General features: G+C 38.6%; 1 protein-coding gene across 1 annotated transcript in view; it reads left to right on the top strand.

Annotated features, from left to right (window-relative positions):
- LOC115217347 (solute carrier family 22 member 7-like) overlaps positions 1-17500 on the top strand; it is a 38575-nt gene that overhangs the window by 11737 nt on the left and 9338 nt on the right. Inside the window, exons 3-9 of the mRNA XM_029787012.2 lie at positions 2287-2517; positions 8369-8571; positions 9816-10097; positions 11314-11448; positions 12085-12170; positions 13622-13742; positions 14298-14370. Coding sequence (XP_029642872.1) covers positions 2287-2517; positions 8369-8571; positions 9816-10097; positions 11314-11448; positions 12085-12170; positions 13622-13742; positions 14298-14370 — 1131 coding nt within the window. The remainder of the gene's footprint in view (positions 1-2286; positions 2518-8368; positions 8572-9815; positions 10098-11313; positions 11449-12084; positions 12171-13621; positions 13743-14297; positions 14371-17500) is intronic.

Here is a 17500-nt window from a genome sequence, read left to right as displayed (position 1 = left end):
AATATTTGTATGTCTGACTTTGGTCTAATTCTCTTATTTCATTGGCTTTATCTAGCATGATGTTGCTACTCTTAACTAGTTTTCCTCTTTTCAGAGTTGCTTTGGCGCATTTTTCTAATCCAAATTTCATATCTATTTCTTTGATAAACCCATGTACTGTCTGTAGTAGTGTTTCCAACTGTTTATCATTTGTAGCGTATAGTTTTAGGCCATCCATATATAAAAGGTGGCTGATTGTTTTGCCGTAGCATTTGTATCCGCATCCAGTTCTATTTATCATGTCAGATGAAGGTGTCAGTGCCGAGCAGAAAAGGAGTGGAGAGAGCGTGTCTCCCTGGAATATTCCTCTTCTAATGGGGATGTCTTTGGTTTTCACGAGTCCCTCTTTTGTTTGGAACTGTAGCACTGTCTGTCATTAGTCATTGAGTGTCTTATGTATCTTATAATTATTGGTGCTACCTTGTTGATGGCTAGTGTTTCAAGGATCCACGAGAGAGGAATACTATCAAAAGCCTTTCGGTAGTCGATCAACCCAATACTGAGGCCTTTCTTCTTTTTGCGGCAGTCATTAGTTATGGTTTTATTGATCATTAGTTGATCTTTACAGCCATAAGAGCCATTGCAACATCCCTTCTGCTCTTCTGGAAACAGGTTGTTTATTATTAACCAGGTCGTTTATTATTATTATCCAGATGCTTATTATTATTATTATTATTATTATTATTATTATTATTATTATTATTATTATTATTATTATTATTATTATCAAATGGGCTAAGAAATCTCTCAGCATACATTCAAGTATTTCAACTCACGTAAACCGGTTTCTGGACTGGCATAATAGCTTCACCTTCTTCAGCACGCGTTCCAATGATAGAGAGCCCCAACCCATTTGCCTTCGGATGGTTGATTCCTGTAGTTATTATCAGTGTATTCTGGCGATTTAGAGAAGAGTTTCGACTGTTATTTCCAGCAGGTAGACACACTTAGTACGTCCTTTCATTAATTTTAATCATTCAGCTATTTAATGCTTTTTGGGAGGCCTGCATTCTTTTTTACCTGAGTAAATATTAAAATAAATACCAGGCATGTTCTCGAATCCGTTCATCCTGATAAATGCATTGAAATATTTTGACACTCCTGTTGACGTGTCAAGATCAAAACCTGCAGAAAGAACAAATTACCCTTTGACGTTATCTGCATAACACAAGAAATATTTAAAATAATTACGGATGGCATAGAAAATGTTGCGATGACAAAAAAGAGAATTGAATGTTGGACTACAATTTCCAATATATTCTTTTAAGAAAAAATGGTAAAAATATTTGGCAGAAATATGGCTGCTACGTCTAGTACGTCTACCGACAGTAGACCTCCTCTCATTATGTGACGGACATGTGGTGCTCTGAAACCAAGAATTGGGTTTCCTCACCACATACATATTTCTGACTATATTTTAGATATTCACAACACTAAATATATTAACTTTATGATTCCCATGCAGGTTTAGCTATTAAAAACAAATTAGCAGATTTTAAAAAATTAATCAATCACTGTGGTTACAATATTGTACTCCTGCTCATTTACCTCGGACAAGTTAAACGCTGTCTATGTTTCGCTGATGAGGTCATAATAAGATCAAAACACGGTCTGAGCTGATACCCATAATTGTCGAAATGAGTAAATTATTAGTCGTTGAGCCGACGTCTTTTCCTCATTACATAATTATATCAAAATAACTTCTTTTCTGCTCCTCATATCAATTATATCTTAACTACATCCCAAAGATTTGCCATTATGTCTAATTCTTCATCACCAGAACACATCGTCCCACAGGAATATTTTTCCTGCTTAGGTCCTTTCTGCAGGTATTGACACACAACAGAATATTGATGATATTAATCTTATCATTCTCGTACAGAGGAGGGTCTACAAACGTTATGAACTTTGCCCCTTTATTCAGACTCAGAAAGGAAACAAAATAGAACAAAAAATCTGTTGTTTTTATATGAATGGAACCTCAGAGTAATTTACAATTGTGATTCTTTTCTTTAATAAAGGCTTTAATTACAATGTTTTGTATTACTAAGTAAATAATGCTAATCTTTGGTTCTTTCTTAAGGAATCGTACATAGTTGGAGAAACAGGACATAAAAGTTCAAAGAACACCCTTGAATGATCCTGTTTTTAAGGGGAATTAGGAAATACAGATTTTAATACCTTCCCAAATCAAGTTCCTTCCATTCTCTTTATTTGTGTTCTATATATGTTCCATTTCCATTTCAGTGGGATCTCGTCTGCGACAAAGCTGGTCTGGCTGAACTCACCCAAACTCTATATGCCGTTGGAGGCGTGGTTGGTTCCTTAAGCATGCCTTACTTTTCAGATACAAGAGGACGCAAACCTATTTTGGTGTTGAGTGGCATCCTTACTCTAATCGTCAGCGTCGGATCATCATTTTCTCCAAATTATATTGTATTTACAGTATTACGGGGACTTGAAGGCATTTTTATTCAGGTAAAGTATTAACATTTTCCACATCCTGTTGTGTGTGTATGCGTAGGATCTTCAAGAGAGCAGTTCGGTAGTTACATAGAACCGGAGCCGGTAGCGCTTAAGGCTACGGACGGATGTAACCGTCAAAATAATGTCGAACATCATTATTTAAAATCATGATTCACAAAGAGCTTCTAACTTTTCCCTACTTTTATTACAATATTATTGTATCATTCATATGATATCATTTTCCTTTCCTACTTGTTTTTAGGCAGGACAGGGCTCAGGATATTAAGACTCTCGGATTAAATTTGGTTCGCTTCCTCATTTGTAATGATACTATACATTTTTTCTTTATTACCGATCAATAAAATTCAGTGTGAAAAATAGCGCAAAAATATCACACTGTCAGTGGTTTTGCTTGAATCAATGTTTTGACTAAATAAAAAGCAAATGAGATTACTTCACTTGTTAAATATGATAAGATTCTTGACATATTTAATAAGTGAAGTATTTCATACCCATAAAGAAATTGTACATCCGAGAAAGAGGGCTTTATACGATGTTACAATAAAGTTAACACGAATAGATGACTGAGAAAGCATGGAAGATGACAAAGTCTGTTAAAGAAAACAGGTAAACTGGCTGCTAGCTCGTTTACCCCACAAATCTTAGGTGGATCTATTCAGATTAGAAATGCTTTAACTCTTCATCGTACGTCGCGTCAAACATAGCAGATACGAATTTTAAATCCTTAAACGAGTTGTGATATCATTATTACAACCGGTAATATCTAAAATTTTAAAAAAAGTCATTCAGGTACCTTGTATGATCATAGTTCCTATTTTAAAAATTTTTTATTCCCCTTGGCCCACTTGACAAAAACACTTTCAATCTGTCTAGCCACTAAAAATGTAGCTTACATTTTTTTCCTAGTGTGAGTAAAATTAATATCTTGTTCAATATAAAATATATTGATAGCCATGGCTGATATAGTTACATTGTCTCCTACTACACAGCCATGCCTTCACCTATTATTATTATTATTGTTGTTGTTGTTGTTGTTGTCGTCGTCGTTGTTGCTGTTGTAATTATTATTATTATTATTATTATTATTATTATTATTATTATTATCATTATTATTAGCAACTACGGAGGTGGCTACAACTCCACCACCACCATCAATAATGATACTCCTTTCGCCGGCGCCTCCGCCTCGAAAGAACTCTTTGCCTTCTCCCTAGAGGACAAAGCCTCTAAATTGGCGAACACGGCGGGTGGGGAGCTGAGCTATCACCACCGCCGGAAACGCTAGCTACCACAGCCAGGAAAACAGTGACGTACCGCTGTATTAACCGTATATCGAAACGGCAACGAGTGCCCAGATAAAAAAAAGGGCCCTTTCACGGTATATGTCAAGACATCGGTCATATATCGATGGCAAAGCAGTTCGGCGGGGTGAAACTTTTATTTAAAACTGAGGCCCTGACTATTCAACAGTCTGTAGCCGCCTGCTGCAACGATGAATTCGTGCTCTTCTCTACGTATATAGGAAGAAGGGCGGTAAATATTAACGTACAGGGGGTGCCACCAGAATTAGATCTGTGGTGGATACTCGCTCGTGTGGTAATCAATGAAAGTGGTATTCTCCTAGATGTCAAGATATCAAGGAGAGAGAACTGGACAGGGATCACACTGGAGATGCTTCTCCAGACCAGCTGGAGTGGATCCCTGACCTGATCTCCCTGCCGAATGGAACTGAGTTGAGAGTGGTTGTAGAGGGCAGACGTCCGAGATGCCATGTCTATGGCATGACAAATCATTTACGGTCGTTCTGTTCACACAAGAAAAGCAAGAGAGAAGAGAGGAGGGCCCCCATCATCGTTGTCACACCCATTGTCACAACAACAACATGTACAGGAAAATTAAAACAGAGTGGAGCAACATCATCATCTCAAGACAGAACCACGCCGGCGGAAGGACCGGCAGCAGCAGCAACAGCAGCTTCAGAAACAGCAGCAGTAACAACAGCCCCGACAGCACCACCATCACCGTCGTAATCAAAATGGACAAATACTTCAAAAGAGAGGACCACCCAGGGCTTTCCCCAACCCAGCCCTCCATCGCCCTCTCTCTCAAACACACACTCACACATAGACGGCCACAGAAACACAAGCACTCACTCACCCTTATCGGGGACGGATTCATACATTCCGATTCCTACACATTTCGAAGTTATGAGGAAGGACAAGGAAAGCCACAAAAATCAAAACGAAAGCGCCGGAGAAAAACATTCGGCCCTCACACCAACACAAACATCGGACAACACAAAAAGTGGACACACAACAGACACAGTCACACAGACAACAAGCCCCACCTGCACCACAACATTTAGTACAACAAAAGCTACCACTACCAGCACAACCTCCCTCGCCCCCCCACCAAAGAAAACTTTCTGAAGAACTGCTAAATTCTCAAACCCCGAATTTTGTGCTAATGAGGAGAGCAAATAAAAACTTCATCATCATCATAGCCCGAAATAGAGAAAGAGAGAAAGAAAGAGAGAGAGAGAGAGAGAGAGAGAGAGAGAGAGAGAGAGAGAGAGAGAGAGAGAGAGAGAGAGAGAGAGAGAGAAAGAGAGAAATAGGAGCAATACATGACACTATCACTCTTAAAGTGCTGGAAGAACTGTTGTTAGTGGTATACCACTAACAACTTACAAAGCCATTCGGGACGTCTTCCGACACGATGCTGGAACCCTAATATAATAGCATCCAAAAGACTTTTAAAGGGATTCCCAGAGAAACTACAACCAGATCTGGAAGTCAGGCTATCCGGCCACCAACAGCGCCGGCAGGGTAAGTAACCTCGCTCTTTTTCTTTCTTGCAGCTATTTTCCGGTCGGCATGTGAATGATTAAAGGGGGCTGTGTAAATGTTCGTGGCCTGGGGTAATCCTGGAAGCAAGGTCACCACTCAACGACCTCAAGTCACTATCTATAGACGTGAAAACCGTCAGCGAAACCAGAATTTCCGACACACGCGTCTAACCCCCATTTTTGGTCTGGAATGGAGGGTGGAGCGACAGTGCTGTTTAGGAAAGGCCTGGATCTCGAGGTGCGGACGATCTTCCTGGACCCGGAAGTTAAGTTGGCGGTCCTGGACATGAGTAACAGCGAAGGTGGTGCTTTCAAACTAGTCGCTGTGGACGCCCCAACTGGGGCAAGGCAGCCAGATTTCTTCAGACGTTTGGCGATTTTCCTTGAGACATCCCGCTCTTTAGTTCTAGTGGGCTGTTAGAACGCCATTATGGATGCACTCCTGGATAGGGTGAGACAAGCCGATAAGAGTGAGAGTGCAAAAGCCTCACAAACTTAGTCGTTTCCAATTGGCTGACAGGTACCGACTGGATTTCTTGAGTGCGCCAAAGTGGCCATAGGCAAACAGCAAAGATTAATCAGGACAATTCGGTGGGAGCAAAGCTCGGCACCTGGAGAGGCTGCTTCATGCAAACCGCTAGCGTTGTAGGGTGTGTTAAATTGCTCGGGGTCTGGTTTGGTCCGGACCACCAGATGGACAAGAACAGGGGGAGGTGACGAGTAGTGTGGCCAGTCTCACCTAAAAATGGGCAGAGAGTAAGCTGTCCCTGAAAGGTCGGACGGAGGTGGCGAATGCATACATCGTTTCCATCATCTACTGCCGCCTGACCGTCGTCCCCACCTAGCCTCGCTTTCTCTTCCATTTTCTGTGGAAGGGACGTGTTCTGCTGTCAACAACCACTGAGTGGAGGACTGGGCATGCCGTGGCTAATGATGCGCAGATACGCTGAGGCTGCAACATCTCCAGCGTTTTGTTAGCGGTGAGCAGATGAGCCCACCGTTTCTCACACTGGATTTTCCGAAGCTCGTCTTATTGACGGAGCTACAGTCCTGGATCAAACATAAACCAAGAAAGATGTGCTCGGTAGAAGTTCCACTATGAAGTTCTATAGGGGATTAGTGGAGGGAAAGAGCGACGATGTCATCGGGAGAAACTCTGGGCGTCAGGAGGGATCAATTAGCTGGTCTTTTCCAGAAGACTTTCGGGCCGGGGCCTATGCATTATTTCCAGAAATCTCTGGCCTGGCAATGATACCAGGGAGCTCTGCCGGTTCGAGACAATCTCTCTGCATGCCCTCGTCTACTGACTTCTGGAACTTTGTCGAACAGCTGTTGACGCGTGTAGGACGGATTCGGTTATTAGCTGAGTCCATCGTGAATATCGGTTTGGGGTCTCTCGGTTGTCCCTGTGAGGAACTCCCCACTTCGGGAATTTTTATTGTTTAACTGTATTGTTAATTGTCATTGTTATTTAATTGTTTACTCTATTTTTGTGCTAAGCCCCACGTGTCCCTAGTTTTGTATTGTCCCTATTTGTTTTGTGTTCGGCCCTTGTGGCCAATAAAGAAACGAGTATTATTATTATTATTATTATTATTATTATTATTATTATTATTATTATATTGTTATTATTATTATTATTATCATCATCATTATTGTTATTATTATTATTATTATTATTATTATTATTATTATTATTATTATTGTTATTATTATTATTATTATTATTGTTATTATTATTATTATTATTATTGTTATTGTTATTATTATTATTATTATTATTATTATCATCATTATTATTATTATTATTATTATTATTATTATTTTATTATTATTATTATTGTTATTGTTATTATTATTATTATTATTATTATTATTATTATTATTACAACTATTATTATTTGTAGACGATATTTTCTGTTTGGTCGAAACAACAGCCGTTTCGAATCCTGCTCGAGACTGACACACTTCAATAACTACTAAATAATCACACACACTTATATACCCTGACACACACTTTTTCCATTTTATTTTCGCTATTAACCGTCCTCGTGACATCTTTCGTATCTACGATGGGGACACGAACTGTACGATAAAAATCCAGAGTTACTCATGGTCGGTGAATTTTTAATAAAAATACGAAGTTCGTTTATCAAATCAAAAATCAATATCCACAAAATAATTATACTTTCTGGTTTTTTAATGCTAAAAACCGTTTTTGTAATCCCGAAAAATATCATGACCATTGGTCCAGCCGTCTGGCCGTGAAGAGGGAACAGGCAAAGAGAGGACAAACGGACAGACAGACGGACATAACACTCATTATATTAAAGATAGTAAATCTACCCAACTACCATGGGAAATAAAGGGATGGTATTGCAAATCTAAGTCCTCTAAATTCACGAACTATATGGGGGTGGAAATCCAGAGTTAATCCTCATCACCAGAATTTTAACAAAAAAAAAATCAAAGGTGATTTATTGATACAAAACTCGATATCCACTTAATAATCATACTTTTTTTACATTTCTTTCGCTAAAAACCTTCCTGATTAGCTCCTTCGTAATCCCGAAAAACATTGTAACCATTGGTCCGGCCGTTTGACCGTGGAAAGGGAATAGACAGACAGACGGACATAACGCCCATTATAGTAAGATTATTATTATTATTATTATTATTATTATTATTATTATTATTATTATTATTATTATTAACATCATCATCATTATTATTAAAGGCGGTGAGCTAGCAGAATCGTTAAGCACGCTGGACGAAAAGCTTAGCAGTATTTCGCCCGTCGCTACGTTCCGAATTCAAATTTCGTCGAGGTCGACTTTGCCTTTCATCCTTTCAGGATCGATAAATTAAGTACCAGTTGTGTACTGGGGTCGTTCTAATCGACTGGCCCCCTCCGCCAAAATTTCAAGCCTTGTGCCTATGATAGAAAGGACTATTGTTATCATTATTATTATTTATCTATTTATTTATTCATAGGGCCTCTCAGTATCTTGTTTTACAATAATGCTGGAGCATTTTCCCGTCTCTAGCAAGACCCTAATGTGCGGCTTGACCGGTGTCGTGTGGGGTTCGTGTGTCGTGCCATTCGGTCCAATTGCTTACTTGTTTCGAAACTACAACTGGAGAATAAATAACATCGTCTTCTCAGCCACACACGCCATTGTTTTCTTTCAATTCTGGTAAGATTTGATTTCTAATGTTTTTGTTTTATTTTCTGTTTTCTTTTCTTTCTTTTTTTCTCAGTCGTTTTTTGCTGTTAGTTACGCTTTCTTCATATTACTGCTGCTGCTGTTGCTATTGATGCTGTTGATGTTGAGCGGACGGTCTTCGTCCCAGAGCTCGCAAGATGGGACGAAACGTGGTCCTTTGCTACTCGTAAGACCCGCAGAAGAGAAAGCAGGTCAACCCCCGACACCGAGAGCATCGACGGATGGATGAATGTGCATCCAGGCTCAGCGGTTGCGTAGGAAGTCGGGGACAGGAAACAGGAAGAAAGAGTGAGAGAAAGTTGGAGCGAAAGAGTACAACAGGGGTCGCCACCACCCCCTGCCGGAGCCTCGTGGAGCTTTTAGGTGTTTTCGCTCAACAAACACACACAACGCCCGGTCTGGGAATCGAAACTGCGATCCTCCGACCGCGAGTCTGCTGCCCTAACGACTGGGCCATTGCGCCTCCACTACTGCTGCTGCCACTACTAATACTACTAATTGGCACTCCGTCGGTTATGACGAGAGTTCCAGTCTGCTCGTAAAATTAACTTGCAAGTGGCTGAGTACTCCACAGACATGTGTACCCTTAACATAGTTCTCAGGGAGATTCACCATGACAACGAATCTGACAATGCTGGCCCCTTTTGAAATACTGGTACTACAGATTTTTGCCAGCTGAGTGGATTGGAGCAATGTGAAATAAAGCGTCTTGCTCAAGGATACAATGCGCTGCCGGGGATTGAACTCACGAACTTACGATCATGAGCCGAATACCATAACCTGTAAGCCACGCGCCTTCACCAAGTGCTATTACTACTAATAATAATACTTGTCATCCTAACAGTATCATAAGCCCCAGTCAGATCAATGCATTCGGCCCTACAGCATTTATTGACAGCAAGCCAGCCGCAGCATACATTGATCATAACTGCCCCCAGACCCTTGAAAATGCAGCAGCAACAGTGCTTGTGCTGCTACTGCTGCTGCTGTTACTGCTGCTGCTACTTCCTGTTGCTGCCGTTTCAGTCTAGCACCCTTACTGCAACCCCTGCTGTTGCTAAGTTTTGCCTCTCCTTTGTCCTTCTCTTATTTCTTTATAATTTTATCTTTATTGTTCTTCATCTCGAAAAATAAACATTTTCATTCTTTCATTCACTCATTTACTTATTCATTCATTCTCTTATTCTTTCAATTTTTTTTACCTCAATAAACAGGTTCCTTGAGGAATCTTTAAGATGGGTGGTGACAAATGGTTTCGTGGAACGATCGAAGAAAATCATCAAAAGAGCCGCCAAGTACAACGGTGTCGATTTTGATCGTGTCTGGGGAAATAACTTGATGTCATCTTTGATTCCATTAATGAGCACCGGAAACAGGAAAGGGACCCCTTCGAAAGAGGACTTGACTCAACAAGCTGAGATCAAAGAAGAAGGATTCCACACAATTTTTCAAGATCCCTTGGCTAGAAGAATTACCATAATCATATTCCTTATAGGGTAAGTTTATGCAAAATTCTGTTGCATTTCTTTATGTGTGTATATATATATATATATATAATATATATATATATATATATATATATATATATATATATATATATATATATACATACATACATACATACATACATACATACATACATACATACATACGTGCATACATGTGCGTATGTGTGTATGTGTGTGCGTGTGTGTGCGTGCGTGCATACGTTGGTTTATGACGGAGGGTGAAAAGGGAATGTTCCATACATCTAGAAAATATAGTTTCCTTTTATATTGAGAGTGAAACAGAGTTGGTCACATGAGACAATTTCATGTATCTGCGATCTTCAGGCGGGGATATTGCCTCCAATACTTACACATACACACACGCACGCGCACACACATAAATTATATATATATATACATATACTTATATATGCATATCAACATATATATACACACACATGCACACATATATATATAATGAGTGGGAAAATACTCCACGCTGGACTATGAATGAAGTCTGTATGATATATGTTTGTTTCTGCATCGTTACACTTCATAAGTTACAGACACTGAATCCATAGGTCATTGACCATCACTGCTAAGTGCGTTGCTAGTTAACCAATTCCAGCTTTACGAAGCTTACAATAGCAAATTTATTATATCTATAGCTGACGATGTGCAACAACGCAGAAACGCATATCCTACAGTCCGATAACTCTAAGAGCTAGCAAGGTGTGTTTCGAGAGTCAAGGTAGTTTACCAGATTTGTTAGTGTCTACTGTTATTTTATGTCGAATTTTTTAAAGGTCTTTGTTACATTTCTTCTGAATTTGTCAATTTCATAGCCGTGAAAGGTTAGCCCATCATCTCTATATAAGCCTATATTAGATTTTTATGAACAGTTGATCCGAGTATGAACAGTTTCACTCACAGTTGATCCGAGACAATAGTAATAAATAAACAAACTGCTTGCTTTAGATGCCATGCTTTGGGGTCGAACTTGGGGGTTGATGAACGTGAATAGAAAGAATTTCTTAAGTAAGCAGCCATGTACACATAGGAATGAAAAGAACTGATGACGATCGCAGTTCGAATCGTTGTCTAGATATAAATATACATTTTTTGTGCAAAGATAAGTGTTAATATTGATTAAATTTATTATCGACAGAAAGATTTTTTTAATGTATGCTTTATTAAATACTTTTTAACTGTTAAAACGTTTCAGGTTGTCGAACAGTCTAACGTACTACGGCATATATTTGACGTCGTCTGCGCTGGCAGGCGATCATTATTTGAATTTCTTTTTGGTATCCATTACGGAAGTGGTCGCAAATTTATTGATGGCCATGCTGCTTTTCAAGTAAATATACATTATTTTTGTTCCTTTGTTTTATCATTTTGTCTTTTTTTTACTTGTTTCATATATTCGCTGTGGCCATGCTGGGGTATTGCCTTGAAGGGTTTTAGTCAAGCAAATTGACACTAATATTAACCTTTTTTACAGTTTGGTACTTATTCGAGTAGCTTTGGAGTAAAAGAGCTACTTTAGAAATATGAAATTTGTACAGAAATATATACGAGATACATAGGCTTAAGCTAATTCTAACAAAAAACTACCTTCCTGTTTGAAGTGGACTGTGACTGTGTGACTTCGACTGAAGGGTTTTAGGATCTCAACACAAGTGGTGTGCACGACTACTAAGTTAACAGTAGTAAAATGATGGCAGAATTTGATATATTTTATGTTGGAGTGGCAACCAGTTTCTCAAACATAGAAGATGTAAATCTTTGATGTCTTTCTTTAAATTCACTCACGTTAATTTTTTCCTGAAGAAAGACTTTTTCCGAAACGTTGGATTTTTACAAGACCAATCTCACTGTACTTTTTCTGTTGATATGTATGTATGTATGTATGTATGTATGTATGTATGTATGTATGTATGTATGTATGTATGTATGCATGGATGTATGTAAATATCTTTCTTAAATTTTCCAGGTTACAAAGGCGTTCAACAATGGCATTATTCCAGTGTTTATCCGGTGTATCTCTTCTTTGTGCGGTCCTGGTTAACAACTTTGGAAGTATGTTGATTTTTAATTTAACGGTTCAGTACAACTAAAAGACCAGCTTTTATCGTTGTTTATCCCTGAGTTAACCCTGCTCCCTGTTCGGTAGATGCGTAATAATACATTTTTGTTCCTTTCTGTATACCCCGAATAAGATTATCCGTAAACTTAATTCGTCGCCTTGTTCAACACCGTCATTTGGGCCTTGTGAGATGATTTTGTGAATTCCGCTCTGTTTGAAGCAGTCGTACCAACTTAATCTTTGATTCGAGCACGACTTCTCTTCTTCCCATGGAAGGCCTTCAGAGAGTAATAGTTACTCTTCAGGTCGACTTTACCTTTCATCCTTAAAATAAATACCAGTTGTGTACTGGAGTTAGTGTAATCGATTAATCCATTCCCCCCAAATTACAGGTCTTGTACCTATACTAAAACGTGTTGACTATTCCATTCAAAATCTTGAGTCATTCTTATTTTACGATGGCAATTTGTGATTTGAAGGATGCCTGCTTATATTTCTTAGAGAAGGGCCAGGACTGTATACCTGACATTTTTCAGGGCATCCAAAGCTCAAAAGAGGGAAGGAAGAAAATATCCTCAAACTGGAAATCTAATTCAAATGCTTACAATAGAGTGGAGTCTTCTGTTAGGGACACACAAAGTACCAGGGTGTAGTGGAGTTAGACAGTGGCGGATTAAGTCGATCACGGCTGGATTCGAACTCAGAACACAAAGAACCGGAACGGATACTGCATGATACCCGTCCCATGTGCCAAACATTCCAATAGTCCACCACCCTGTATCATGCTGAACCTCCCTGAGTACTACGATAAGGGTATACATGTCTGCGGAGTGCTCAGCCACTTGCACATTAATTTCACGAGCAAGCTGTTCCGTTGATCGTATCAACTGGAACCCTCGTCATTTTAACTGACGGGGTGCCCCTTTTTTATGCAAACAAATTTATATTAGGAGACAGTGTTTCACTAAATATATTAGCCAAAATATTTATTTCTTTACTACCCACAGGGGGCTAAACACAGAGAGGACAAACAAGGACAGACAAACGGATTAAGTCGATTATATCGACCCCAGTGCGTAACTGGTACTTATTTAATCGACCCCGAAAGGATGAAAGACAAAGTTGACCTTGGCGGAATCTGAACTCAGAACGTAGCGGCAGACGAAATACCGCTAAGCATTTCGCCGGGCGTGATAACGTTTCTGCCAGCTCGCCGTCGTTTATTAGCCAAAATATTATCAACTCGCAGGAGATCGATACGGAAATATCTTTATGCAGCTATCCCCGAACAGTCTATTAATCTCGTATAACAAAAATATGATGTTGTCCCTTATAATATAGAAACTTCTACCTCCACTACAACCATGTTTTCTTCACAAAGTAAAATGAAATAACGTTTACAATTATTTATTTATTTATTTATTTACTTATTTATTTATTTCAGAAGGAGGCAAAGTACTTTCTATTATTAATACAGTGTGTAGTATGATGGGCATGTTTGGAATTAGTGCTTCATATTGCGTTATTTGGTTATACACACCAGAAGTATATCCTACTAACCTAAGGTATGTGGTATTTTTGATATCATTCTTGAAGTTGTTCTTCAATTACAATCGCAAACAGCAGTAAGCTTTCTTCAACTGAATACACGTCGTTGATTGGTTAAAATTACCCAAATTCGACAACTTTAACACGAAATAACTTCTGAAATACGAAATTTTGTCAAAAATGTTGAATGTGAACCGTGTTCAGCACGAGAAATTACACCAGTATACGAAGTTTCAAACTGTTTAGTTTAAAAAAATAATTTTAAAATCTGTGATCGAAACAGAACAGATCCTCATTCTTTAATATTATATATCTTTAACATAACAATACAAAGAAAATATATTAACAGGGGAGCTACACGGACCCTCGCGGGAGAAATAACGGCCAAATCTTTATCAAACTGCTTGCCATCTTCAGTAAAGAAAACTACACGCTGTTCTGAGAAAGATGCTATTTGTGCCTAGTGAAATAAAGTGTCTTGTTCGAGGAGATAACTCCCTTCCCAGTCCAGGAATCGAACTCACGACTTCAAAAGTAACACTGATCATTGTATTGTTTATCTATACTTTCAGAAACATCGGTTTGGGATTTCTGACGTTATGTGGCAGTATTGGAAGTATGATTTCACCATTTTCTCGTATTTTGGTAAGTTGATCATTATGGAATTGAATATTCATTTACAAAGTCAATCAGTTCATATGCTGGTCATTACAAAATTGATCATTACAATGTTGATTATTACGAAGTTGAGCATTACAAAGTTCATCATTACAAAGTTGATCATTACAAAGTTGATCATTACGAAGTTGATCATTACGAAGTTGATCATTACAAAGTTGATCATTACAAAGCTGATCATTACAAAGTTGAGCATTACAAAGTTCATCATTACAAAGTTGAACATTACGAAGTTGATCATTATAAAGTTGATCATTACAAAGTTGATCATTACAAAGTTGATCATTACAAAGTTGAGCATTACAAAGTTGATCATTACAAAGTTGATCATTACAAAGTTGATCATTACATGGTTGATCATTACAAAGTTGAGCATTACAAAGTTGATCATTACAAAGTTGATCATTACAAAGTTGATCATTACAAAGTTGATCATTACAAAGTTGATCATTACAAAGTTGAGCATTACAAAGTTGATCATTACAAAGTTGATCATTACAAAATTGATCATTACAAAGTTGATCATTACGAAGTTGATCATTACAAAGTTGATCATTACAAAGTTGATCATTACAAAGTTGATCATTATAAAGTTGATCATTACAAAGTTGATCATTACGAAGTTGATCATTACAAAATTGATTATTACGAAGTTGAGCATTACAAAGTTGATCATTACAAAGTTGATCATTACAAAGTTGATCATTACGAAGTTGATCATTACGAAGTTGATCATTACGAAGTTGATCATTACAAAGCTGATTATTACGAAGTTGAGCATTTCTAAGGTGGTCATTGCAAAGTTGAACATTGCTGAATTAAATATTTCCCTCATTTCAATTATTCGTTTTTCAACCTCATTCTTTCTCTCACATTCTCTATGTCTATTTCTCTGTCTGTCTGTGTGTCAGTGTCTCTCTATATTCTCCTTCTCTCACTCTCCTTCTCTCTCACACACACACTAACTCTCACCTCCCTCTTACATAAATGCACACACGTTATCTCAAAGTGAGATAAAGTGTGACCAATCCCACGAGGTAGGCTTTCGCACGACTCGGGATGACCCACTGACATCTCGAGCCCCGGCTTCACGGTGCCGGTGGGGGACGGTTTCGGTACCTTTTGTTACCCTCGTACGAGACTGGTGCTTATTTTAGTAAACACCAGTCTTAAACAATTCAGTTCTGGGGTCAATTTGTCCGACTAAACCCATGAAAGCGGCTTTCTGGTATGGCTGCAGTCCAATGACTGAATCAAGCTAAGCATAAATGATAAAAGATTTGGTAATCAATCTTTGAAATGTCGAAATTGAATACAACTTTAACAAAACCTAAAATTAACAGTATTTCCATATATTAATGTATTCGGCACCACCCACCCACCCGCGCTCCCACATTTCTTATATATTTCTGCCTAATTTCCTACCTAGATTATTTCTCCACCCATGACACTCCCGCCTTGTAAATATCGGTCATAAAAATAAACACAATATTATCACATTCTCAACTTGAAACCGTTTCTTCCCACCACCACCACCACCACCACCACCACCACCACAACCACAATCACCACAACCACCACCACCATCACCACAACCACCACCACCATCACCACCACCACCACCACCATTACCACAATCACCACCACCACCACCACCACCACCACAACCACAATCACCACAACCACCACCACCATCACCACCACCATCACCACAACCACCACCACCACCACACCACAATCACCACCACCACCACCACCACAACCACAATCACCACAACCACCACCACCATCACCACCACCACCACCACCACCACCACCATCACCACAATCACCACCACCACCATCACCACAACCACCACCACATCACCACAACCACCACCACCACCATCCACCACCACCACCACCACCATCACCACCACCACCACCACCACCACCACCATCACCACCACCACCACCACTACCACCACTACACTTCACTTTAAAATCTAAGGTCATCGAATATATGCTTCCTTCCTTTCTTCCTTCCTTCCTTACTTACTTCCTTTCTTTCTTTCTTTCTCAAAAAGTGCCTACCTAAGTGACTTACCCCGTGCCTCCACCCACATAAAAGTAAACAAATATATATCTATAACTATGTATATTTATATGTGTGTGTGCGTGTGTGAATGTATGTATGTGTATGCGTGTGTGTGCATGAGTGTGTGTCTGTGTCTGTATCTCTGCGTGTCTGTATGTGTATAATATATACACACACAAATATATATACATACATATGTACACACATATATACATACATATAAATATATATACATATATATATTTACAAATGTGCGTGTGTGTATGTATATCTATAAATTATATGTATAAATACATATATACATATATGTGTGTGTGTGTATTTCCTCTCACAGCTGCATACACATCGCAATATTATTATTTTTATTATTATTATTATTATTATTAGTAGTAGTAGTAGTAGTAGTAGTAGTAGTAGTAGTATCATCATCATCATCATCATAATTAAATATATATATATATATATATATATATAGGCACAGGCATGGCTTTGTGGTAGGAAAATTGTTTCCCAACCACATGGTTCCGGGTTCAGTCCTACTGTATGGCACATTGAGCAAGTCTTCTACTATAGCCTCGGGTCGCCCAAATCTTTGTGAATACATTTGTAGACAGAAACTGAAAGAAGCCCGTCGTATACATATATGTGTGTGTGTTTGTGTGTGTGTGTGGTCTTTGTGTATATATACATATATATATACTGTGTTTCCCCGAAAATAAAAGCCGGTCTTATATTAATTTTGCCTCCAAAGAACGCAGTAGGGCTTATTTTCGGGGGATGTTTTATATTTTTGCGGAAAAAAATCCAAGAAAGACAAAAAAGCCTCATGTTCTCGTGTAAAAGGAAAAACTTGTAAAAAGAAGACCCATGTTTTTAGTTATCAAAAGTTTATTCATTTGCTGATTGTTTTTAGTCAAGTACCAACATTTCGTCCTCTTCTGGAACATCGCCATAAATCATCAAACCCCGAACTTCAGACTGAGTTTCTTGAAAATCCATTTCCTGTCGAATCATAGACTC

The sequence above is a fragment of the Octopus sinensis genome, linkage group LG11, assembly GCF_006345805.1.
Source record: "Octopus sinensis linkage group LG11, ASM634580v1, whole genome shotgun sequence".
Classification (NCBI taxonomy): domain Eukaryota; kingdom Metazoa; phylum Mollusca; class Cephalopoda; order Octopoda; family Octopodidae; genus Octopus; species Octopus sinensis.
This window is presented reverse-complemented; position numbering and strand designations above follow the sequence as displayed.